A 26,459-nucleotide genomic window follows, 5' to 3' on the forward strand; every position below is an offset into this window, starting at 1 on the left:
GAAATCCTGAAAACCCGATTGGATTCCGGCCCTCGAGGACCGGAGTTGCCCACCCCTGTTCTAGACCAGTGTCCTGCAAACTTTCTCGAGGCATCTGGAAGTGCGCGGATATCGCCGTGATGACATCATGTCGATGTCCGCGTTTGTGTGAAGGCTCTCCAGGCGGGCCCTGAGATACCAGTGGGGGGGGGGGGGGCAGAGAGAAGGATAGATGCTGGTGCCCACTGATTGCCTCTCGCCATGAGAGGCACGTCCTGAGGCCAGTGGTTCCCAACCCTGTCCTGGAGGACCACCAAGCCAATCGAGTTTTCAGGCTAGCCCTAATGAATATGCATGAAAGAGATTTGCATATAATGAAAGTGATAGGCATGCAAATCTGCATATTCATTAGGGCTTGCCTGAAAACTCGATTGGCTTGGTGGTCCTCCAGGACAGGGTTGGGAACCACTGCTGTAGGCAGTCAGCTGGCGCTGGCGCTGGCGCCTCGCCTCCTCCTGAAATCTCAGGAGGCACACAGTTTGAGATAAAACAGTCAGAGAAAGGCCTGCCTCATGGGCATTTATGCTGCAGAGGTATTTAAAAGTCTCAATAATACCGTGTTTCCCCCAAATAAGCCCTAGTGCGTTTTTTGGACCCGAAATTAATATAAGACAGTGTCTTATTTTGGGGGCATGTCCTTTTTTTGTGTGTGTGTACAACGATCATCTCTCACCCATCCCCTTGTTCAGCAGAACCCCCCAAAAACACAATTTTGAAACAGCACCCCCTAGTGGCAACAATGCAGCTGGAGGCCTCCCTCACAGCTTAGAGCGAACAGCACTGAATATTGTCATTGGCCGTGTCCCTGGACTGCCCTGACATATTTCCCAGTTCCTGGTAGTGACTGGCGCTAATATTCGGCTATCCGGCATAGGCTGAATATGCTTTACACCTGCATAAGGGGTGCCTACATTTTTGAATAACGATCCCCCATGTCTCTTGGGTGCCTCAGCCTCACCAAGGTCTATCCCACCCAATCCAAGCAACATCTTGAAATTCCTTCTGTAAAATTCCTCCCTGATTCCCCCCCCCTCCATCCCCGTCCCTTGGCTGCTTTCTTAATCTGGTAAGCCAGTGGCCCATGTCCTGAGGAACAGATGCCTGGAACAGCCAGACTGCAATTTCTGGCACTGTGCTAGGAAGAAATCCAGTCTTTCCTATATTATGCCGTATCCAGGGAAACAGTTTGTGCTCAGCACTGACGTCTGTCCTTCACCTCACTCTCTGACGCTGATACCTGCCTTGCCATGTCACTGTGTGTACATTCCTAACTTAGTACGTCTCTGGACTTCAGAGACTCCGGGAAATGAGACTTCCTACCCACACTGCACATGCCCCTCCCTTGACTGGAGACCTGGGCTGGGCCACATATGATCTAACTTTGCAGAACACTTTAAAAGGGCTGATCATTTGTGCATTAATTTGCCAAAAGTATTTTGTCATTGCTTTATTCCGTTTTGATATGTATTCATTGTTTCTTAATTGATTTGTGTGTATATTGTTACCCGCTTATGCAGGATAAACATTTCTGAAAGAAATCTGAGCTTTGAGCTGAGCCCAGAAGCCACAGTGCCCTCCAATCCTGCTCTGTTCTTTCTTCATTGTGGGGTGATATTTTGGAGTGGGCCCTGCTGTGTTGTGTGTGTGATTGTCCTCGGCTGTCCTTAGTGATAGTTGAGTTCTGAAAGGTTTGCCAACTTCCCCTCCCTTTGGGCCAGGGTAGGAGATCAGCTGCAATGCAGAGGTGGGGACTGGAACTACTGGGGGTGGCATGTGGAGGAAACTAAACCCCGGTGATATGAATGCAGTGGAACGGCTGGAGCCAGCAGACTTCTTCTCTCTAGCACTCAGAGACATCGGCTGGACTTAGCTGTAGAGAGAGCTGGAGCCTCCCTTCACTTTGGCAGGCTTTGCAGCAGAGAGGGCGTTGAAGAGAAGGTGGCAAAGTGACATCCCCCTACTCATTGCCATGAGACGCTGACTAGGAAAGCCCAAGAGATCACTGCAGACCTAAGGTGGGCTCAGATATATTTGCCACTCAGTGTGTTGTGTTCCCTGCTGTCCAGTGAGCCCAAGCTGGGGAGATTGGTGCAGCCACGGACTGTGGCCTCTAGCCCCTAGGATGTCACTGCGACAGCTAGCTAGATAAAAAGGGAGGGGTTGTCACAATTATGAAAAAAATGTGTATTGGACAGGCTGGTTCTGATTGAACTGGAAATTACTAGGAAGCTAGATTTACATTTTGAGTGTCTCAGAGATACCACAGTTGGTCCATCCCTAAACTGGAGATTGAAGACCAGTGAGTGAGGTTTTTCTCGTGGGCCCCAGCCCCAGATACACATTCCAAAAACAGATATTCTAATCAATAAATAGAAAAGAACCTTATTTTTCTCTCTCTTTGTTGTCCAGTCATTTTCTTTCTCTTATTGAGTTGGTCCCAGTCTCTGGTTTCTGCTTTCCTCTTGCCAGATTCTCCTTGTTCTCTCCATGCCCACCGTCCATCTCTTTCCTACCCAGCATCACCCCTGTTTCCTTGCCCCTATCTTCCCGCCATGTTGAGCATCTACTATGGTACTATTAATCCTTTCTAATGCGCTACTAGACTTATGCAACGCTGTACATCAAAACAAAGAAGAGACAGTCCCTGCTCAAAAGAGCTTACAATCTAGTCAGGACACACAAACTGGACACAAAGGTGCATCAATACAGTGTGCTCAGGTGGGGGAATTACAGAGGGAATGAGAAGACAGATCTCCCATCGCTGTGTCCCTATTCCTCCTACATATCAGTATCTCTTCCTCTCTCTCTGCTTCCTCCCAGGGGTGTAGCAAATGTTCCTCTCTTTCCTCATCCCTGTTCTGTCTCCCCTTTGAAGGTCTAGCAGCTCTCCTTCTTTCTTGTTTTCCTGCAGGTCCTGGCATCTCTTCTTCTCCCCTCCCAGCACCAGCATCTCTCCTTTCTCCCCACCATCCTTTCCTTTCTCCTTCTCTGACCTCTTTCTTTCACTTTTCTTTTTCTATTTCTGCAGCCTGGAATCTCTCACTTTCACCACTGCCCCCTCGCTCCCTCCAACCTTAACTGTGGCTGGTAGCGTTGAAGAGACATGGCTTTTGGCTAACTTGGCGTCTTTTCTCTGCTGTACCCTGTCCCAGAAACTAAAAGTAGCATCAGATGAGGCGGGACGTAGCAGAAGAAAGGCTGCATGCTGGCTGGAAGCCTTGTCTCTGCAACACTGCTGTACCACAAACAAGATTGGAGGACCGCGGGGGCAGGGGTGATAAAGTGAGAGATGCCAAGCTGTGGAAGTACCAGGGGAAGGACCAATCGCGTGTGTTACATGCTGAATGTGTGACTTGGCATGTCTGGTGATCATAGACAGTTTGTAAGGGGCAGAGAATTCCTCCCCCCAATTGCTCCTGCCTTTCCTGAAATAAACCCAAGAAAACCAGCCATGTGCTGCCAGCTCCCTCTGTTCTCCTCTCCTGCCAGGAAAGAGTGATGCCTGGACTGAAATGTTGCAGCCACAGTGACTGCAGCGCTCCAGTGCTAAGAAAATTTGCTACCTGACCTGAAGACAGCGGCTCTGCCTTCAAAAACTTGTCAACAACAGAGGTGTCCTTCTTTTCCTTTAATATTGTAAGGGGAGGTACACAAGCACCCAGCCTGTCCTCTCTTGAGGTCCACGCCAGTCCAAATTCTCTGGTTCTGTGATTATGGAACCCATCACCTCCCTCCACCCCCCCCCCCCCAGCAGCACAGAAGTATGAAGGAAAACACACCACTGGATGTCTCTTTAAAAATAGTGCACTTTATTATAAATTATTGAAATATTTTCTTATAAATATAAATATGTGCAAAATTTTGGGGGCTGTTTGGTTTTCTTGTTCAGTCTTCAAGCATGTGTGTCTCAGCCTCTGAGACCAGAGGCAATGGTGAATCTTTATAAAAGACAGATGGATCCCGGCAGCTTTGTAAACATTTATAACAGGAGAGAAAAAAAAAAAAAGAAAAGAGGCTGCCAACATCAACCCAATAACATGGAATGTCTCATGCTGGTACACATGCCTCCGTTTATCTGCCCCCTTCTGAAACCATTCTGGTCTCCTTGGAGCAGTTTCAGGAGAGGCTCTCTCCCGGTCTTAATGGCCTGCAATTGGGAGATCCAGGATTGCCCTTCTCAGTAAGAAATTGCAAAGTCAGCAGGGCCCGGATAGAGCCTCTCTCTAGACTGAAATCCTTTCCTGGAAAAAACCCCTGAGTCATATTTTCTCAAGATTCAGTTTTACTGAGGGGGTGATTCAGACTCAATTTCATCATTCTATGGGATATGATATCCCTATTCAATGGCTAATGAAAGAGTAGTGACTCAATTTTCCCCCGTCCGAATGGAACAAGTCTACCCTAAGACAGTTTATAAAAAAACCAAAAAGAACAATCTGAGCCAGGCTGGAGAATGGTACCGACAGTCCTGCATGTGAAGCAAGAACCCAAAGGTGCATCCTTCCTCCTTTCTACAGGAGTAGAGAATGGGCTTTTGGTTAGAATGGAAACTTGTTTCAGGCACCACTTGGTCTCCGGTGCTTGGCTTATACCTGCCAATCCTTTTTAAACAAACATTCATGTTTTGATCCCAGGAGCACAGGCTCAGGATGGTCCATCAGAACACCTGGTCCAGAGCCACCTGGGATTCTCAGTGCACTTTTTTGCATAATTCAAAAAGCCATCTCAGGATATCTTTATTAGTAAGAATCGAGTTTGACTATTTGGTTGTCTGTCTGTGTGCATGGTCTCCCCTTCTTCAGGGCAGCACCAAGGAGGCTCCTCAGTAACTCCTGGGTTAATGGGGTTAATTTCTTACTTTAACAGGAGAATCAGGAATTACAGTAAATACACCACAGTTCTAAGTTCCACCATGAAAACGTTAAGGCAGATGGGATTTAAATAAACCTCAAACAAACAAAGACTTGAACATTTGGCTTAACCATCCTGAGCATTTCCTTCGTCAGAGCCCAGCCCATGCTTTCTGGCATGCCGGGTGTCTCAGTGCAGTGGCTTATGAATCGGGAGTAGGTCCTATACTGGGACGTCATAATCTTGCAAAAAGTCTTTAATGGGAGCAGGAAGCTGTGCCATCTTTTCATACGATTCAAGGTGTCCATTGAGAGTCTTTCGGCAGAGGTGTTGTAGGGTGGACACACTGGAAGAGAGAGGCCTAGATAACACCAGGGGAATCTTCTCTCCTCCAGAGTAGATAAAGTATCCTCGTTTCATGCTGGCACTGATGGCTGAGTCAGAACCCTTTGCTGGCATGTAGTGATGTACCAACTTTAGCACACAGTCAAATTTAGGTACAGTCTGAGTGCTTCTAGGATCCGTCTGCAGGAAGAAAGCACACTGCTCGCACTGGATGCGCAGATTCTTGGTGCCAGACTCTGTCTTGACACTGAGCGTGAAGAAATGGTGGTTATCCGAGCTGTCCCGAATCAGGAAGGTACCAATCGGTTCCGAGCTAAGGAGCAGGTTGGCTTCGCACCCCGTCACTGTGCTCCAGTAAAAACCACTTTCCTGCAACTTGCGCACTGCGTTCACTACCAGATTATACTCGTTCTTGGAGGCAAATGTCTTGAGGCGTAAGGTAGCATCAAGTGAGCGACTCATACCATTGAATTTGCTGTGAGTGACCATGGCGTTGGGAGTTAGCTTGTCCTGCGTGGATTATAGGAGATAACCAACTGTCCTGTGCTCCAAAGATGGTGTTATTCCAGCTGGGGTCTTCCTGCTGCTAAAACATGGCTTGAGGCTGCCGGGAAATAAGCAAAAAAAGAATGTAAATTATCTCTAGAAATAAGGACAAGACAGTAGCAGAAAACCTTGAGAGCACTGCTGTCTGTAAGGTGCCCAGGAGTCCCACATCTGGCACTGAATGAGAGCAAGTGGGTCATATCAGGTCTGCCCCGAGTGAAGAAAGCAGGAGTAGACTCCTGGGTAGGACAGATTGAGGCCTTCAATGGAAGGAAAACCCAGTCCTCTTCTTTCTGGAGCCATATGGCACATTACAGAAGACCATGTAGCAATGTCAGTATCCTTCCTGGCAGCTTCTGTAGCAAGTTTCTTTTCAACATTATTTAAGAATATTTGAAGAGTCAAAGTTACACAATTGTACTTTGACAAGGTGGTGGAAAACGTTTCTGGAGTCATAAGAGATTTCTTAGGGAAAATTCTATTACCCATGGCTTGGTAGGTAAATAAAAAAACTCTAAGAAAAAACTGTCAAAATGTCATACAACAAAACAAAAAGGCATTGACAGTACCCAGTATTTGATTCTCAAAGAGGGCTGGTTCGATCCTGAACTGCTACTATGCAAGAAGGATCTCAGAAAAGCTGAAAGATTATGGCTAAAATCCGGAACCCTAGAACACAGATTGGCCTGGAGACAAAAATTAAAAAAGTACAAAACCCTCACTGATGAAAAAAGAAAAAATTTCTACTCCCACAAAATTGGTAATACTAAAACCAATAGCAGCAACCTCTTCAGATTGGTCAACGACCTATACAACATAGAAACCTTCACTAACTTACACGAAGAATCCACCTTAACCGCCAACACCCTTGCCGACTTCTTCAACACCAAGATCCAAAAATTAAGAACAACACTACCCGTCAGTCCCAACCCCCTCGAGCTCTTCCCCATCCTCACAGACATTAATTCATCAAACCCAGATCCTGGAGCCAGAGTCGACACTTAGCTGGAAACAATTCGCATTAACCGATTGGCAAACCTTCAATACTTACTACAACAAGTATACACACTCCTATTGCCACCTGGACACATGCCCACCAAATATCATGAAAACTGCCCCCCCCCCCAACTTTAAAGCAAAAATGATGACTTGGGTTAATCACCTACTATCCACAGGAAACTTCCCGTCTGAGCAAGGTCATATAATGATTACCCCAATTCTAAAAAACGCGAAAGGACCAATCGCCAGCATCCCCCTATTTACCAAAATAGCGGAAGGGATGGTAAAGGCGGAACTTTCGGTATACCTTGAAAAATTCAACATTCTATGTGACAACCAATCAGGCTTTCACGCGGACCATAGCACTGAAACCATCATAGCCTCCCTTCTCGACCACCTCCACACGCTCTTCAGTCAGGGCTCAAGTGCCCTGATCATACAACTCGACCTGAGCAGTGCCTTTGACCTGGTCGACCACACCATTCTCCTTGAATGCCTAGCTCACATTGGCATCTCAGACCTGGTCCTTAACTGGTTCCAGGGTTTCCTACAAAATAGATCATACAAGGTATTCAAGAATAACTCTTTCTCTTACTGCTGGGACAACACCTGTGGGGTCCCGCAGGGCTCCCCCCTATCCCCCATCCTATTCAACGTATACCTAGCCTCCCTAGGTAAACTCTTACACAACCTAAATCTCAAATTCTTTATTTATGCAGACGATATCACAATAGCCATCCCACTAACCAACTTTTCACAAGAACTACTCGATCACATTACAAACATTCTCAACCAGATAGAACTCTGGATGCTTTCATTCAGACTGAAATTAAATCCCGACAAATCAAAATTTTTCCTAGCCTCCCCCAAAGATAAAATCAAGGAAACCACAATTCAACTAAACGGAAAGATCTTCCCCCTTGATCCGACCATAAAAATTCTGGGAGTCACGCTGGACAAAAACCTATCCCTAGAAAACCATACCGACATCATCATTAGGAAAAGCTTCTCGGTGCTCTGGAAACTTCGCACCATAAAAAAATACTTCAATGACACTGCATTCCGCCTACTTGTACAATCCTCCATCCTCAGCATTCTCGACTACTGCAACATCATTTTCCTTAACGCCACAAAGAAAAATACCAGGAGACTAAAAATAATCCAAAATACCGCAGTGCGCCTCATTTTTGGCCTAAAGAAATGGGAACATGTCACCCCTTTCTACCACCAACTACACTGGCTGCCATTTGAATCTAGAGTTCTTTTTAAATTTGCATGCTTCTGTTACAAATCGGTTAACGGTTCTTCTCCTAGTTACATAAATACCCACTTTAACCTTTATTGCAACAACAGGACATCACGCAGAATTCAACTGTTCGCCTTCCCCTCGCCAAAACACTGCCTTCTCAAAAGATTCCTCGATAGAACTCTCGCCTTCCAAGCAGCCAAGTCGAACCCATGGCTAGCCCAGATGATACTCGAGGCCCCCACTTACCTTGCCTTCAGAAAACTACTAAAAACTTACCTATTCAGCAAACATGACCCTTAATTAATCCCTTCACCCCACATAACACCGGCCCCACCCCTCCCCCTTTCGCCCTCACCAGATCCTCCCTTGTCCCACTCTCTACTTCCCTTGTCTACTTCGATCAAAGCTGCAATTTCTGTTAAATTGCTGTACATTTTCCCTTCATTGCAGACTACTGTAAACTGCTGTAACTTCCTCGCTGACTGCTGTAAATTGTTGTAATCTATCGTAAATCTGCTTGTAACTTGTTGTAAATAAGCTTGTCAATGCAGATCATTTGTTAATTGATGTAAACCGCCTAGAACTCGCTGGGTATGGTGGTATATAAGAATAAAGTTATTATTATTATTATATTCACAGGACCAGAAGAGAAGAATTAATTAATAAATGTGAGACATCTCAGTACGGGCCTAGGTATGTATCGAGTGACTTTTTTGGCCCCCGGGAAGAAACTCACAGATGACCAGCACCAGGTTTTGAACCTAAATAAGCTCTGCCCCGTACATCATTTGGTCTCAATTATCATAAATAATTAATATGCATAAACGGCCAGCGAAAAATTCTGAGAAAAAAATAAAGGGACAGAAAAAGCGGCTCACAAAGCCCCGCCTATAAAGTGCAAAGTGCCAAAATAAGAAAAGTATATGTGTATGTATAAAAAGAATTATTTATCATCTGTAGAAAAATTCATGTATGAAAGCCAATACTAAAAAATCCCAAATCATTCAATAAGTTTCTGCCCGGGGCCAAAAAAGTCACTCGATATATACCTAGGCCCGTACTGAGATGTCTCACATTTATTAATTAATTCTCTTCTAGTCCTGTGAATGTTGTTTGAGAATCAAATCCTGGGTACTGTCAATGCCTTTTTGTTTTGGTAGGTAAATGACATGCACTTTTTGGTTTGCTTGAAATCAGTAGAAAAGAGGCCAGGGCGTCTGTCTTTGAAAGTTAGATAAGAAGGGGATCAGGTGCAGTCCTTCCCAACCAAGCTGGTTTTAAGAAAGGTTTGGACAAATTCCTGGAGGAAAAGTCCATAGTCTGTTATTAAGACATGGGGAAGCCTCTGCTTGCCCTGGATCTGAAACTTACAGGCACAAATTCTGTCTCTTCTCACAATTACAAAGTTTCTACTTTACCACTTACTTATACACTCAACGACAGAATTATCTTGAGCTCCCTCTGCACAGAGCCCATGCAGGGAGTTTGAATTCACAAAAGTGAGTCATTCTTGTACTTAGTAGTACAAAACGAGACACTTCACCTTGATTTCTCTCTCAATTTCAGGCTAGTTCATTTGCATGCACAGAAATAAAGATCACTTTTCTAGCAGTCTCTGAGCAGAAAAATGAATGACGAGTCCTTACCAATGACACTGGATGGTCTGGCTTCCCAGCTGGGTCCTTAATCCCGATGTATCTTATTGTCCATATGTGTCTCTCATACAGACAGACTTCTGCTTCATCCTGGCTGGGCAGAGACTTCTTATAGAGCTGGGACTGGGAGTGCTACTGAGACTTCACCCCACCCTTCTCTTTCTGATTCCTGGAACTGTACTGCTTCTGGTAAGGTTAGTCACCAAACTATGAAAGAGAGAACAGCAAAAAAAAAAAAAAAATCACACACACACTGAAGCAACAGATGGAGAAATGGGCAGGGAGCCAGGAACAGCCCATTCCTGGTAGAGATTCCACACAACTACGTCCCTCCCATTCAGGCTTTTCCTTCTAGGAAGCAGATGAGGCACAAATGGAAGGCAAGGGCACTAGAGCTTCCCAATGCCAAATTCAGCCGCTGCCGCCTCAGGGAGGGCTACTTTCAAAGCTCTTTCCCCAGGGAACATGGGTACACCTGTGGTTGGAGAAGGTGCTTCTGAGGTCAGGCTTGGGAAGGAGTGTGTGGTGCCTACATTTGAAAATTAGAACACAGAAACATTTCTGTGGAGTGTCTCGTTTTCCTGGCCCTGGCATATTCCTATTTTCAAAGCCCTGTAATGGGGGACATGTTTCCAGCTTTCCATGCATAACAAGATCAGGCTGAGTGCGCTTGACTGAATTTTCAGCTGCTTCAACAATATGACGGAGGAAGTTATCAACATGGGCTGCTGTTAAAACACGTTTACTGCTAGCTCCAGTAATTAGTAACTAAGGGGGAAGTTCAAGTGTTATTTTACTGTTAACCACAGTTATAAAAAAAAAAAAAAAAAAAAAGGTTTCATTGCATTAAAGACATAAGAATAGCCTTACTGGTCCATCTAGCCCAGTGGCCATTCCAGGTCACTAATACCTGGCCCAAACCCAAAGAGTAGCAGCATTCCATGTCACCGATCCAGGGCAAGCAGCCCAAGTTAGTGAGAAAATAACACATCTAAACAGTGAAGAGGGTCAGTCTCTGGTAACCAGAGCTGGGATTGTGATGTCATAATGCCTCATTCAACCAATAGGTGATGTCACAATGGCTTGATTGTCCTATACTTGGCCAGGGCAGGATTCATTTGTCGAGGGCCCCTAGGCACACAAGTACACTGGGCCCTCTGCCCCGCTCCCATGTATTTATCCATTTTCTTATTTACTTCTAAATTCAAAACAAAGAAAGATTACCATACCAGTGCCAGTGGACAGTTTTTCTTCTATGCAACCTCTAAACATCTCTGAACAAAACTCCCCTTCCTTCCAGGAGGAAGAGATCTTCAGCTGGCTGGGTTTGGGAAGCCCACCAATTTATATTTTGCATATGGGTAGGAGGAATGGGGCATGCCCATCATTTTATTGGACTAATACATTTCTCACTTAGCTTTCAGAGGTTAAAACTTCTTTCTTCAGATCAGTAAACTGATGTCACATATGCTAGTTACGCCACTGCTTTAGCTATAAATGACAATATTATTATTAAGACTTAGCCAAAAGGAAAGATTTAGAAACTAGAAAGAGTTTTATTGTCATTTCTTTAATAAGACTTTAACTCTTTTTTTCTGGGGCCCTCCAAGTACCTACAAATCCAAAATGTGGCCTTGCATAGGGTTTGAGTTGAAGACCGCTGATCTAGCCCAATATCCTGTCTTCATGGTGGCCAATCCAGGTCAATAGTACCTGGCAAAACCCCAAATAGTAGCATCTAGAATGGTTGATGGTCTTCATCAGTGTCTCTCAAATTTTTTTAACTCCACCACATTAAATGGAGCAAATGTTTTTCGTGGCACATTGTAACTAAAATTATAAAATTGCAAAAGCAACAAAAAATTACATTTGAGAGTTATTTATTTAAGTTCTTTAAGCTATGTATGGGTAATTGTAACAACAGTGGAAACTAAAGTAGATAGAAAAGAATTGCTAATCAATGCGATGGATGTGCTTGTTTTTGAGTGCAAATTAGCTCGATAGTTGACAAGCAAACACGCATTTCATTATCCACCATCTGCAGTCATTCTCTTTTTTTAAATTTAATTTCTGTCAGAGCTGAAAATCCAAGTTCACAAAGATAAGAAGATCCAAATGGTAACAAAGCCTTGATTGTATAGAAAGAGAATAACCAGCAGAAGAAGGGGGGTGTTGATGCCCCTGTATAGGTCATTGGTGAGGCCACCCTTGGAGTACTGTGCTTAGTTTTGGAGGCCATATCTGGCAAAGGATGTAAAAAGACTTGAAGTGGTCCAGAGGAAGGTGACAAAAATGGTCAGGGGTTTGAAGTTGAACCTAAAGAAGTAAGAGAAGAGACTGGAAGACCTAAATGGAAGAGAGGAGGGACAGGGGGGATATGATACAGACATGTAAATACACTTCTCCCTCCGTATTTGCTGTGATAGGGGATAAACAGAACCACAAATACAGAAAAACCGCAAATAACTTTTTCATATGTTATTCGCTGTTTTCTATTAAAAACCATCGTGAATATAGTGAAACCGCGAATAACATGGTGGGAGACCTGGCATATTCCTGAACTTGCCTTTACTGCACGTAGATCAAGGTGGTATATAATAAAAGTTTTAAAATACATAAAAATTGTACAAGAAAGGAGGAGTGTGTGGCGCAGTGGTTGGATCTACAGCCTCAGCACCCTGGGGTTGTGGGTTCAAACCCCGCGCTGCTCCTTGTGACCCTGGGCAAGTCACTCAGTCCTCCATAGCCCCAGGACTATTAGCTAGATTGTGAGCCCACCGGGACAGAGAGGGAAAATGCTTGAGTACCTGATTGTAAAACCGCTTAGATAACCTTGATAGGCGGTATATAAAATCCTAATAAACTTGATAAACTTGAATAGCAAATTTTTGATAGGACAGAAACGATGACATGCACTGCAAGATCATTTACGCTACGAGACACAGAAAGACTCATGACAGTAGACAATGCTTCTACCAAAATAATATATTTAGGCCAGGGGTCAGCAACCTGCGGCACTTTCACCACATGGCTGACGCTCTTCTCGTGCTTCAGTGGGTTAGCAGTAGCGATTCCTACAACTGCCTGCTGCTAACCCAGAAGCCTCTTCTCTGCTGCGTCCTGCCCTCTGTCAGAGCTTCCTGTTTCTGCTACAGAGGCTTCCGGGTTAGTGGCAGGCAGCTGTAGGAACTGCCCTGTTGAAGCAAGAAAGAACATAATATTTGTGAGTAGGGTTAGGTTTGGAGGGGAAGGAAATATGTTGGAGGAGGGATGAGAGTAGTGAAAGAGGGAGAAATGGACATAAGGGTTGAGGGGAAGGAGATATGGTGCATGGGGAGAGATAGGGAGAAATGGACATAAAGGTGGAGGGGAAGGAGATATGGTGCATGGGGAGAGATAGGGAGAAATGGACATAAGGGTTGAGGGGAAGGAGATATGGTGCATGGGGAGAGATAGGGAGAAATGGACATAAAGGTGGAGGGGAAGGAGATATGGTGCATGGGGAGAGATAGGGAGAAATGGACATAAGGGTTGAGGGGAAGGAGATATGGTGCATGGGGAGAGATAGGGAGAAATGGACATAAAGGTGGAGGGGAAGGAGATATGGTGCATGGGGAGAGATAGGGAGAAATGGACATAAGGGTTGAGGGGAAGGAGATATGGTGCATGGGGAGAGATAGGGAGAAATGGACATAAAGGTGGAGGGGAAGGAGATATGGTGCATGGGGAGAGATAGGGAGAAATGGACATAAAGGTGGAGGGGAAGGAGATATGGTGCATGGGGAGAGATAGGGAGAAATGGACATAAAGGTGGAGGGGAAGGAGATATGGTGCATGGGGAGAGATAGGGAGAAATGGACATAAAGGTGGAGGGGAAGGAGATATGGTGCATGGGGAGAGATAGGGAGAAATGGAGATAAGGGTTGAGGGGAAGGAGATATGGTACATGGGGAGAGATAGGGAGAAATGGACATAAGGATTGAGGGGAAGGAGATATGGTGCATGAGGAGAGATAGGGAGAAATGGACATAAAGGTGGAGGGGAAGGAGATATGGTGCATGGGGAGAGTTAGGGAGAAATGGACATAAGGGTTGAGGGGAAGGAGATATGGTGCATGGGGAGAGATAGGGAGAAATGGACATAAAGGTGGAGGGGAAGGAGATATGGTGCATGGGAGAGATAGGGAGAAATGGACATAAAGGTGGAGGGGAAGGAGATATGGTGCATGGGGAGAGTTAGGGAGAAATGGACATAAGGGTTGAGGGGAAGGAGATATGGTGCATGGGGAGAGATAGGGAGAAATGGACATAAAGGTGGAGGGGAAGGAGATATGGTGCATGGGGAGAGATAGGGAGAAATGGACATAAAGGTGGAGGGGAAGGAGATATGGTGCATGGGGAGAGATAGGGAGAAATGGACATAAAGGTGGAGGGGAAGGAGATATGGTGCATGGGGAGAGATAGGGAGAAATGGACATAAGGGTTGAGGGGAAGGAGATATGGTGCATGGGGAGAGATAGGGAGAAATGGACATAAAGGTGGAGGGGAAGGAGATATGGTGCATGGGGAGAGATAGGGAGAAATGGACATAAGGGTTGAGGGGAAGGAGATATGGTGCATGGGGAGAGATAGGGAGAAATGGAGATAAGGGTTGAGGGGAAGGAGATATGGTGCATGGGGAGAGATAGGGAGAAATGGACATAAGGATTGAGGGGAAGGAGATATGGTGCATGAGGAGAGATAGGGAGAAATGGACATAAAGGTGGAGGGGAAGGAGATATGGTGCATGGGGAGAGTTAGGGAGAAATGGACATAAGGGTTGAGGGGAAGGAGATATGGTGCATGGGGAGAGATAGGGAGAAATGGACATAAAGGTGGAGGGGAAGGAGATATGGTGCATGGGGAGAGATAGGGAGAAATGGACATAAAGGTGGAGGGGAAGGAGATATGGTGCATGGGGAGAGTTAGGGAGAAATGGACATAAGGGTTGAGGGGAAGGAGATATGGTGCATGGGGAGAGATAGGGAGAAATGGACATAAAGGTGGAGGGGAAGGAGATATGGTGCATGGGGAGAGATAGGGAGAAATGGACATAAAGGTGGAGGGGAAGGAGATATGGTGCATGGGGAGAGTTAGGGAGAAATGGACATAAGGGTTGAGGGGAAGGAGATATGGTGCATGGGGAGAGATAGGGAGAAATGGACATAAAGGTGGAGGGGAAGGAGATATGGTGCATGGGGAGAGATAGGGAGAAATGGAGATAAGGGTTGAGGGGAAGGAGATATGGTGCATGGGGAGAGATAGGGAGAAATGGACATAAGGATTGAGGGGAAGGAGATATGGTGCATGGGGAGAGATAGGGAGAAATGGATATAGGGGTGGAGGGGAGAGGAGATAGTGCATAGGGAAGGAGAACATAAGAACATAAGAATTGCCGCTGCTGGGTCAGACCAGTGGTCCATTGTACCCAGCAGTCTGCTCACACGGCGGTCCTTAGGTCAAGATCAGTGCTCCAAATGAGTCCAGTCTCACCAGTTTAGCATGAACTTGTCTAACTTTGTCTTGAATCCCTGGAGGGTGTTTTCCCCTACAACAGCTTCTGGAAGAGCGTTCCAGTTTTCCACCACTCTCTGGGTGAAGAAGAACTTCCTTCCGTTTGTACGGAATCTATCCCCTTTCAACTTTAGAGAGTGCCCTCTTGTTCTCCCTACCTTGGAGAGGGTGAACAACCTGTCTCTATCTACTAAGTCTATTCCCTTCATTATCTTGAATGTTTCAATCATGTCCCCTCTCAGTCTCCTCTTTTCATCTCAGGGAGAAATTGACATGAAACAATTCTGTGCGGAAATAAAGTCTAATTAAATTGTTTTTCTTTATTTTCTGTAAGCACTTGAAGTTTTGTTTTTCTGTTAAATGTATATATTACCAATATCACATTAAAAAATTGTACCTCAAACTCCCTTCTCTACCCATTGTGGCTCTTTGTAAATCATGGGTCAGACATTTAGGATAAACTATCTCTTTGCTATAAAAAGATTGCTGACCTCCGATTTAGGCAAATTAGTGAAACTGTGACTTCTCGATCACTAGCTACCAACATTTGGAAATTTCCTCACAACTTCACAAATAGTGTCACAATGTGACCTTATCTGAGCTGCATTTCAAGCGTGAGCAATTGCACTTCAGAAGGGGAAATCAGAGCTCTGTGGAAGTATTGCAAGGTGGTTTTTACATGGATTAGCAGGGCTGTCGTAAGGTTTTTGGTTATCTTGCAAAAGGGAATGGAAAAGACCTGGGGGGGGGGGGGGGGGGTACTCTGAAATGTGTTCAAGATATTATACAGTTCAGCTTGGAGAAGAGCAACCACAAAACTAATTTTCTTTACTCAGGTCTCTTGGTACAATTTGTGGGACCTCATCTGCTTCAAGTTTATTAAAAAAAAATTTATACCGCTCAATCAGACTTCTGAGCGATGTACAATAAAATAGCATTACAATGATAAAACTGATGTAAAATTTGACAATAAACGAACAGGGGGGAAAAAAAGAAATATTCTGACTAAAGAAGACAGAAACAAAGGGGAAAAGGGGAAGAACTACAATATTTTTGAGACAAGAGAACAGTCAAGGGATTAACAGTAGGGATGGGATATCATCAAAATGTCAATAAGTATTTAGCCCTTATAAGGGCAGTTAAGTTTCAAAAGCGTCTTGGAACAGGAATGTTTTCAGCTTTGTTTCTTGGTGGATGTAATTAGGAATAAAATTCCAAAGAGAAGGTGCTTCCCATAAACTCACCGTTATACAGTGGTGCCTCGCATAACGAACGCCTCGCACAACGAACGCTGCACACAACGAACTTCATGTCTTGATTCACACAACGAACTTCGTTTCACACAACGAAGTCGCCCGAGCTGCCGATGTATTGCATCCTTCCGCGCAGGCACTGCAGGCAGTCGTTAGTCACTGCGCTTAACTGCCCTCTCTCACTGTATACAGTCGTCCTTTTAAGATAAACTCAATATTTTTTATATATCATGGCTTCTAAAAAAAGCAGGAAGGTGATTTCTGTTGAAATGAAACGGGAAATAATTAGAAGGAGTGAATGTGGGGTAAAACAGTGCGACCTCGTCAAAGAGTTTGGCCTCAGCAAGACCACCATTTTCACCATTTTGACAAATTTATCTTTTTTTATGTCATCTTAGCATATTTTATGCTGCAAAACGAATTATTTTTTTTAACATGTATTGTTATGGGAAAACGCGTTTCACATAACGAACTTTTCGCATAACAAACTTGCTCCTGGAACGAATTAAGTTCGTTGTGTGAGGCACCACTGTATTTCATTTAGAATGGAAAGGATCCAAACTCAGAAGTTCCTACTGTTGATTGAATGAAAGCTTTCACCTCCTTCACTTTAGAATTGTGGCCCTTGCCCTGTACCAAAGAGCTGGGAGTCAAAAGAAAAGCTGGGCTTTTTTTAACCATCATCTGTGCCTCCGAGCCGATCCTGGGACTAACTGGTCCCTGTTTCTGCTTCCCCTCTACCTCCAAGGATAACGGCTGACACCAGTCCCAGCTGGAAATGTTGCTGTTCTACTGTCCCTACCTTCTCGGAGCAGCCAGATTTGCTGTTACTGAGGTGACACCAGAATTCGAACATCTGTTTTGTATGACAAGCTGTAAAGGGGAACATCCTGGCTCGCTGCTGTGTATATGTTTCTTCATGATTCAAGCCCATATTGAACAGCTGGATGCAACCCATCAGTTCCAGATTTCTCACTGAAAGTGAAGATTAAAACTCCTTTGAGAAACAATAAAATTAAATAACGTTGGCCCTGAAATTCTGTCCAGTTAGTGTCAGGGTGGTCGGGAGGTGGCAAAAAGGATGTCATAAGTTTATCCACCGAGCAAACCAGGCACCTTACTACTCTGACCTCCGAGACAAAGATTCATCTATCATCCATTCTAAAGCAAATTGAACTATGGATGACCGAATTCAAATTGAAGCTTAACACAGACAAAACTAAATTTTTCCTGGCAAGCCCTAACGACAAAATCAAAGACTCATCTATCTCCTTGAATGGTCAGGTCTTCCCTATTGACCACTCCATAAAAATCCTGGGAGTGACCCTGGACCGCCACCTCACTCTAAATGCTCACACAGATTTATTGGTGAAAAAATGCTTCTCGGTACTATGGAAATTCAGAACCATAAATACTTTGATGAAGCATCCTTCCGCTTACTGGTTCAATCTTCCATCTCAAGCTTGCTTGATTATTGCAACATCATTTACTTGGGATCCTTAAAAAAAAAAAACATTCTAAGACTCAGAGTCATTCAAAATTCGGCAGTTCAACTGATTTTCGGGCTGAAGAAATGGGAACACATAAGCCCCTATTATTAAAAACTCCATTGGCTGTCCCTGGAGGCATGAATCCTGTTTAAGTTCTCTTGTCTGTGTTATAAATCAATATTTGGTCTGGCCCCCACTTACCTAGTTTCCCAATTTAACCTGGCAAGTTCTATTAGGCCCACACGAAGAATACATCTGTTCACCTATCCGACAATAAAGGCCAGCCACTACGAAAGATTCTTGGACAGAACTCTTGCCTTCCAGGCAGGCAAATGGAACGATTGGCTTAGTAACATTATCATGCTCTCTTCATCCTACTTCAGTTTTAGAAAATTGGTATTGTTATTTATCTTTCTGTGAATTTGAAAACTTTGAGTAGTTATTTTGAATGATTCTTCATTACTTTATATTTGTTTTAGCCCTTCATAGGGTGAAACGGGGCCCGTTGAGCAGAGTGAGCGTTGTGCTATATGAGTGAACTCAGTGCAATAGAGCATTTGGCACTTTACTTCCTTGTGCAATATCGGTTTTAGCCACGGCATTTAGCACTTTACATTGGAGCACTCAAGCACTTTACCTGCTTCTTCAGTTGCAGATAAGTGATTTTTCTTTTCTGCATATTTGATTTATATGACCATTACCTATTGGTTTTTGGTAGGAGTTTCATTCTAATAATTAGAGTACGCTAATATTGACATAATAGAAATTAAAAATTTAAAAAATATATTTATGATTAGCAAATTATGGTGAAGTGGAGGTTTTTTTGATCAATGAAAGAGACCCAACATCACAATACTTTAGGGAGAAAACATACATGTTCCCTAAGTGGTGAATCTGAGATCTTTTCCTCCATATAGGCATTTCTAGGACTATCAACCTGTTGTAGTAACCTCCACATTACACTGTCACGGAGCCTGTCCTTTGCATAAAATCCCTATCAAATCTAGCTTTCTTGCAAGCAAAACTTCTCTCTTCCTCTCGGCCTTTTTCTAGAAAACCCTCAGTGCAGGAAAGTGACCTTATTGTAATGTCTGACAATCTGACATAGGCAACTGCAGAGAGTCTGAAAGTTGTAAGCCCAGGGGTGGCATAAAGAAAGAAACATTTCTGAAAATGTCCTGTCTGGGGAGAAAATATTCTTAAACTAGCAGTAAAGGAAATGTTGCAACATAGGCAGGATTCCCCCGACTTGATAAAGAACCAAAGAGCAGCTGTTCTGAACTCCCTCTCTCTTGACCTCATTCATTACCAACAACTGCTTATGAAAGAACACCATTAATTGCAGGATGGATTGCCAATTACTCTGAAACTTGGTTATGTCCTTCTTTCCCTGCATAACTGAATATATCATTTCATATCTGACTTCTAGATTGGATTGTACTGTAATCAGATAAAGACTCTGCCATCTCTTCCTTCTTCAATTATCATTGAAAAAGAATTCTTAGAAATGGACAGTTTCGGGTGATTTGCTAATGACCAGTGGTGTACCTAGCATATGTGACACCCGGGATCCATCATTTTTTGACACCCCTCCTTCTGTATGAAAACATGATTTTTAGTAACAATCCACACGTCACACATGAGTACCTAGGAAAAGGCAGCATCTTACATACTGCAATGAGCAGTACAACATCAATACACCCATTGTAAAACTAAACAAGCCAGACTAGTACAGATCAATCCTAACAAAAAACCATGTCTTTCGAACACACAAAACACCTTCGTCTAGTATGGAATATGTAATCACAAACTAACCCCTCCCCCTTTTACAAAACTGTAGTGTGGATTTTAGCCACGGAGGTAACAGCTCTGACGCTCATAGAATTCTGAGCATCAGAGCCGCTACCACCACGGCTGGTGCTAAAAAACGCTCCACAGTTTTGTAAAAGGGGGGATAAAATAGAAATACATAGACAGAGGTTAAATTGAACCAGTAAGATGCTGGACTCTGCATACAATGCAACACCACAGAAACAGTGACACATGTCTCCTAAAGCAATAAATAAATAGAATATTTTTTTCTACCTTTGTCTTCTGTGGTTTCTGCTTTCCTCATCTTCTTGTAACTCTCTTCCTTCCATCCACTGTTTGCCATCTCTCTTCCCCTATATAGCATCTTCTCTCCTTCTATGCCCCTTCCAGAAACTGTATGCCTCCTCCTTCCATCTTTCCTTTCACCCCCATTGGTCTGGCATCTCTCTCCTCTCCTTCCCTCTCCCACACCTCTCCTCTGCAATCACTTTCCCTTTTTTCCCTTTCAATTTATTTTCTGCATCTGTCTAGATTACGTTCTTACTACCCTCTCATCAATGTCCTTTTTTATTGTCTACCTAAAGCTTGCCACCTCTTTTCCTCACCCCTCCAGTGTTTCCCTAACTCAATCCTTTTCTTCCCATCATGTGCCCTCCTTTTATTTATCCCTTCCTTCCATCATGTACCCTCTTTCTCTAACCCTTTCATCTAGTACCTTCTCCTCTCTCTGTCTACTTCCATCCAGCGTCTGCTCCCCTCTTTCTTTCCTCCCATTTCCTTTCTGCATTTGCTCCCTTATCTCTCCCATCTGCACTTCCATCCAGCATAGGCTCCCCACTACCATCCAATGTCTGCCCTTTCTCTCTCCATCCACCCCTCTTCATTCAGCATCTTCCCCCTTTCTTTCCCTCCAATATCCTTCCCCCTTATGTTTCTCCCCTTTCTCTGTACATCAATTCCATCAACACCACCCTTCCATACCACCCTGCCCCCTTTCTTTCCCTCCACCACTCACTCTTCTATTCCAGCAGTCCTGCTCCTTTCTCTCCCTTCATGCAGCAAGGTCCCGCGATGACTATAGCTGCCGGCTGTCAATCCTCCCCACTCCGACGTACTTGAGTGGACTCTGGAGTGGACTCGGCAGCCGCATGCTGGAAGGTCCCGCGATGACTCGTCTGCTGGCTCTGCTCCGGAAGAACATAAGAAGTTGCCTCCACTGGGTCAGACCAGAGGTCCATCGTGCCCAGTGGTCCGCTCCCATGGCAGCCCATCAGGTCCATGACCTGTGAAGTGGTTCCTGACCATTTCTATAACCTACCTCTACTTCTATCTGTACCCCTCAATCCCCTTATCCTTTAGGAACCTATCCAAACCTTCCTTGAACCCCTGTAATGTGCTCTGGCTTATCACAACCTCCGGAAGCGCGTTCCATGTGTCCACCACCCTCTGGGTAAAAAAGAACTTCCTAGCATTTGTTCTAAACCTGTCCCCTTTCAGTTTCTACGAGTGACCCCTAGTACTTGTGGTTCCCCACAGTGTGAAGAATCTGTCCCTGTCTACCTTCTCTATGCCCTTCAGGATTTTGAAGGTTTCTATCATGTCTCCTCTAAGTCTCTGCTTTTCCAGGGAGAACAACCCCAGCATGTTCAACCTGTCAGCGTATGAAAAGTTTTCCATACCTTTTATCAGTTTAGTCGCTCTTCTCTGGACCCCTCAAGTACTGCCATGTCCTTCTTGAGGTGCGGCGACCAGTACTGGACACAGTACTCCAGATGTGGGCACACCATTGCATGATACAGCGGCATGATGACTTCCTTCGTCCTGGTTGTGATACCCTTTTTAATGATACCCAACATTCTGTTCGCTTTCTTTGAGGCTGTCGCACACTGTGCCGATGCTTTCAATGTTGAGTCCACCATCACCCCCAGGTCTCTTTCAAAGTTGCTCTAGCCCTAGCAATGATCCCCCCATTTTGTAGCTGAACATCGGGTTCTTTTTCCCTACATGCATGACCTTGCATTTCTCTATGTTAAAACTCATTTGCCACTTTTTTGCCCATTCTTTCAGTCTCGTTAGGTCCCTTTGCAGGTCTTCACAGACTTGCGTGCTTCTAACCCTGCTGCAGAGTTTGGTGTCATCAGCAAATTTAATAAACTTACATTTCGTCCCCGTCTCCTGGTCGTTAATAAATATATTGAACAGGAGCGGTCCCAGCACCGATTCCTGTGGAACTCCGCTCGTGACCCATCGCCAGTCTGAGTAATGACCCTTTACTCCAACCCTCTTGTTTCCTGCCTGCCAGCCAGTGTTTAATCCATCGGTGGATATCCCCTTGCACCCCGTGGCTCCACAGCTTCTTAAATAGCCGTTCGTGAGGTATCTTGTCGAAGGCTTTTTGGAAGTCAAGGTAAATGATGTCTATGGATTCTCCCTTATCCATCTGGCTGTTTATTCCCTCAAAAAAGTACAGTAAGTTTGTGAGGCACTACCTTCCCTTGCAGAAGCCGTGCTGGCTCGCCTTCAGTTGTCCATTGTTTCCTATGTGTTCGTAGATTGTGTCCTTGACCAGCGCTTCCATCATCTTTCTCGGGACCGAGGTCAAGCTCACCGGCCTGTAGTTTCCTGGGTCACCCCTTGATCCCTTCTTAAAGATGGGCGTGACATTTGCTATTTTCCAGTCCTCTGGGATCTCCCCAGTTTTTAAGAAGTAAGTTACGTCGGAGGGAGTGGACCTGGAACACAGAGGGAGTTGCGGCAAAGTCCCGCAATGACTGCGTCTGCCAAGTCCACCCTCTCCGACGTAACTTACTTTTTCCGGAGCAGAGCCGGCAGACGAGTCATCGCGGGACCTTCCTGCACCACAGCGTGGCTGCCGACTCTGCTGCAGAGAAAGTAAGTCAGAGGTAACGTGACCATTTATTTTTTTCATCAAAAGGGGACATCTATTAATTGACTGTGTATCCTTTCTTTCTGCACTCAGGCTCAACAATTGTCCCTTTCTATTCCCTCCCTCTTTCCTTCCCATGTCTTTAGTACCCCCAGTGCCTCCTTCCCGTGCCCTTAGTGCCCCCAGTGCCTCCGTCCTGTGTCCATAGTGCCCCCAGTGCCTCCGTCCTGGGTCCTTAGTGCCCCCAGTGCCTCCGTCCCGTGTCCTTAGTGCCCCCAGTGCCTCTTTATGTCCCCCACTGCCTTCCAGATTTTGTCCACCACCAAAGCCAGCCTGCCTACCTATCTCCTCCCTCCCTGCTGCGCTAAAGCCAGCCAGCTTGCCTGCCCTATATCCCTCCCTGCCGTGGAAAAAAAAAGCCTCTCTCCTTCCTTTCCCCCGGTCCGCGCCACTGCAGTCTTACCTCCCCGCTGCTGCTGCTAATCGCCAACAAGAAGTCTTCTTTCCGACGTCAGTGATTGGCTGGCCCGGAACATCCTCTCCGACGTCAGAATTGAAGTCGGAAAGAAGACTTCTTGTTGGCGATTAGCAGCAGCAGTGGGGAGGTAAGACTGCAGTGGCGTGGACTGCGGGAAAGGAAGAAGGTGCAGATCCAGTTGCACAGTAGGGCAGGAGGACCTGGAGCTGGCCGGCTGTGCACTCGGGGCAGACCGCCCCCCCGCCCTCCCTTGGTACGCCACTGCTAATGACATCTGCCTCCATTTACATAGGTAAAAAGCATTCCAGTTGCATAAGTCATCTTTGAGAAAACTTCTCTCCCCCCACTTATATTTTCCTAATGAGGAATCATAGTGAATTTCTCTTAAAAAAATGAGGGCTGGCATGTCAAAATATAGGTAAACAATGAAGGCCACCTAATCTCTTCTCAATCACGCAATAGCGCTGTTTCTAGAATTGTGGCTTTGTGAAAGGTAGGCGGCAGGATTTTAAAGGCCTATATTTCTGGTGCCTACCTGTCACATGAATTGCGGCTACGGAGGTACTTTACGACACCTAACGCCATTTCTAGCATTAGCTATGCCTACGGTGGCGTTAGGCATTGCTAAACGCCTCCACAGCCATAATGATGATGTTGTTTTTTTAGGTGCCGGCAGGCGTGTTTAAATGGCTTTTTCTACTTAAGTTAGGTGTCTAACAGGCCTGAATGTCCATGTCGACTGATTATTGAGTGTGTTTTTATGAGTTGAGATTTAAGATATCATACATATTAATATGTATTTTTTCTGCTTGTCGATGTTTGTTAATTGTTCTTTTCATTGTATATTTATTATGTATGGAATCAGTCGAGTGGGCTAAATACACGAACGAATGAAAGAAATTTTGTCTTCACTCCTTCATTCATTTGTTTAGTTCACCAGAAATTAATTCCCTTCCAATTTTTATGACAAATATTTCCAGCAATTAAATTCTAGCTGTAATTCAGATTCTACTGACAAATGGCTCTGCCACAGTGGGGCTCTAGGGATTTTCACTTCTTTTCCCTGGTTAACTAGATGGATTTAAAGATGGGATTCGCTGTAAAAGTTCTATCCCTCTCTTTTTCTTGGACACTATTCTAGGCTTCTTCACCTGCCATAGAAACCGAGCACACATGAAGCCTGATGTAAAAGATAAAAAAGTGTTTCTCGGGTAAACCTTGGAAAAATCCCATTCCCCTCTTCTGACCTGCTTTGTACACTCCTTGCCTTGTGTCTTCTCCTCAAACAGCACAATTGCTTTGCAAACACTTCTTGTACCTTAAAGAATAGCTGGAAAATAAACACCCAAGGGGTAGATATTCACCCTGCGGCAGGCAGCTGACAGCCTCAGGCAGAATTAAGTCAGACTTTGTCCAGACACTAGCACTGAATATCTGGGGTCAACAGCCAACCTGGAAGTTACGTGGGCGCTGGCCAAATCAGTACCTGCAGCTGCATAGCCAAGTGGAGAGAGAAGGGGCTGCTTTTTATGCAGGCCTGTCTGGCACTGAATATGGTCAGTGCCCTCATAGCTGCTGGCTCCTCCCTGACTTCGCCCCAGCAAAGCTTTTGACAGCGTCCCACACCGCAGACTGCTGAACAAGATGGAATCGATGGGGTTAGGAGTAACACTAACTACATGGGTTAAAGATTGGCTAAGTGGCAGACTTCAGAGGGTGATGGTTAACGGTACCCTCTCTGAAACGTTGAAAGTGACCAGCGGAGTGCCGTAGGGCTCGGTCCTGGGTCCACTTCTCTTCAACATATTCATTAGGGATTTGACTCAAGGGCTTCAAGGTAAGGTAATCTTATTCGCTGATGACACCAAACTATGCAATATCGTAAACGGCTACAATCTACAAGATACTATGGAACAGGACCTCCGTACTTTAGAAAGTTGGTCCTCTATCTGGCAGCTGGACTTCAACGCCAAGAAATGTAAGGTCATGCATCTCGGAAATGGAAATCCATGCAGAAATTACACCTTGAATGGAGAAACTTTGACCAAGACTATGGCAGAACGAGACTTGGGAGTGTTCATCAGTGCAGACATGAAGACTGCCAATCAAGTGGAGAAGGCTTCATCTAAGGCACGGCAAATGATGGGTTGTATCAAGAGAAGTTTCGTCAACAGGAAGCCTGAGGTCATGATGCCATTGTACAGAGCCATGGTGAGACCTCATCTAGAATACTGTGTGCAATTCTGGAGGCCACATTACCGTAAAGATGTGCTCAGAATTGAGTCGGTTCAGGAATTGAAGATGAGAGAGGAGGTGGAGAAGCTCGGGGCAAAGCAGGCAGGCTCCCCTTGGGTGGAGTGGAGGGGAAGTTTCTCAATTGCATCTCTTTTGGATCAAAGAAAGGTAGTGCCCCAAATCAAAGGTTTCCCAATTTCCTGTAAATGAACCGCCACATAAAGGCTTTAACAAACTTATAGGGAGGTTGGTTTTTACAGGAAGCCTCTCCATTTACAGGCGCCTCACAATGCGCCTGCCCCACCTCTACAGCGTTCCCAGGAGTCCACCCCGGGTCTTTTGTACTGCAGACACTACCAGAATGACCCAATGACCTTTCATTAACTACTACGACTAATTATTTCTATACACAGCATTGTACCTATTTTAGGCAGCTACTATTAACTGTATCTTGTGTTTTGTTCTTCTTTTTCTTGGTTTAATGCTTTTTTGTTGTACAATTTGTTTCATAAACTGCTTTAAAATCCTGGCTGTGTTAGGTGGTATATGAAATTAATAATTCAAATTAAATTATGAGCTCCATGTTTTTCCCTCTTTAGGCATGCATTGATCGTAGGATTCATTTCTTTGACAATCTTTCTTTGCTTTGAAGTTCATCAAACACCCACATTGGTTTTGGTTCTTTCATTCTCATGTTCACTTTGTATTTTGCAGGCTTTGATTATCCACCTTCTCTAATAAAACAAAGCACAATCTTAAGAAGACATAAAAAGCAAACACCATGCCATTATCCTAATATTTTGTGGTCTTCTTTAGCCACTGCCAGCTCTGACCTATAAAACCATAAGAAAAGCCCTGCTGAGTCAAACCAAGGTCCACAGAAAGTGTGTATCAGACTTCCAGGAGTGTCTGTTTCTGCAATAAACCTCCAGCATCAAGTTCTGAGAAGATGGACAACGGGAATTCAGCTGTTTGTTTAATAAGGAAATGCAAATACGAAAAGAGAAGTGGGAAAATACAGAGAAGCCCGGAGTGGGAAGATAGTGGCTGTGCGTGTCCTCCTCCTCT

General features: G+C 44.8%; 1 protein-coding gene across 1 annotated transcript; it reads right to left on the bottom strand.

Moving 5' to 3' along the window:
• Positions 1-4,805: 4,805 nt before the first annotated feature.
• Positions 4,806-9,869, bottom strand: SOCS3 (suppressor of cytokine signaling 3). The gene is made up of 2 exons (XM_033960193.1): positions 9,676-9,869; positions 4,806-5,839 (listed from the first exon to the last, which is right to left on the bottom strand). The coding sequence occupies exon 2, from the start codon at positions 5,722-5,724 to the stop codon at positions 5,113-5,115; it is 612 nt and encodes a 203-aa protein (XP_033816084.1). The 5' UTR covers positions 5,725-5,839; positions 9,676-9,869; the 3' UTR covers positions 4,806-5,112.
• Positions 9,870-26,459: the final 16,590 nt, after the last annotated feature.

The sequence above is a fragment of the Geotrypetes seraphini genome, chromosome 10, assembly GCF_902459505.1.
Source record: "Geotrypetes seraphini chromosome 10, aGeoSer1.1, whole genome shotgun sequence".
NCBI lineage: Eukaryota > Metazoa > Chordata > Amphibia > Gymnophiona > Dermophiidae > Geotrypetes > Geotrypetes seraphini.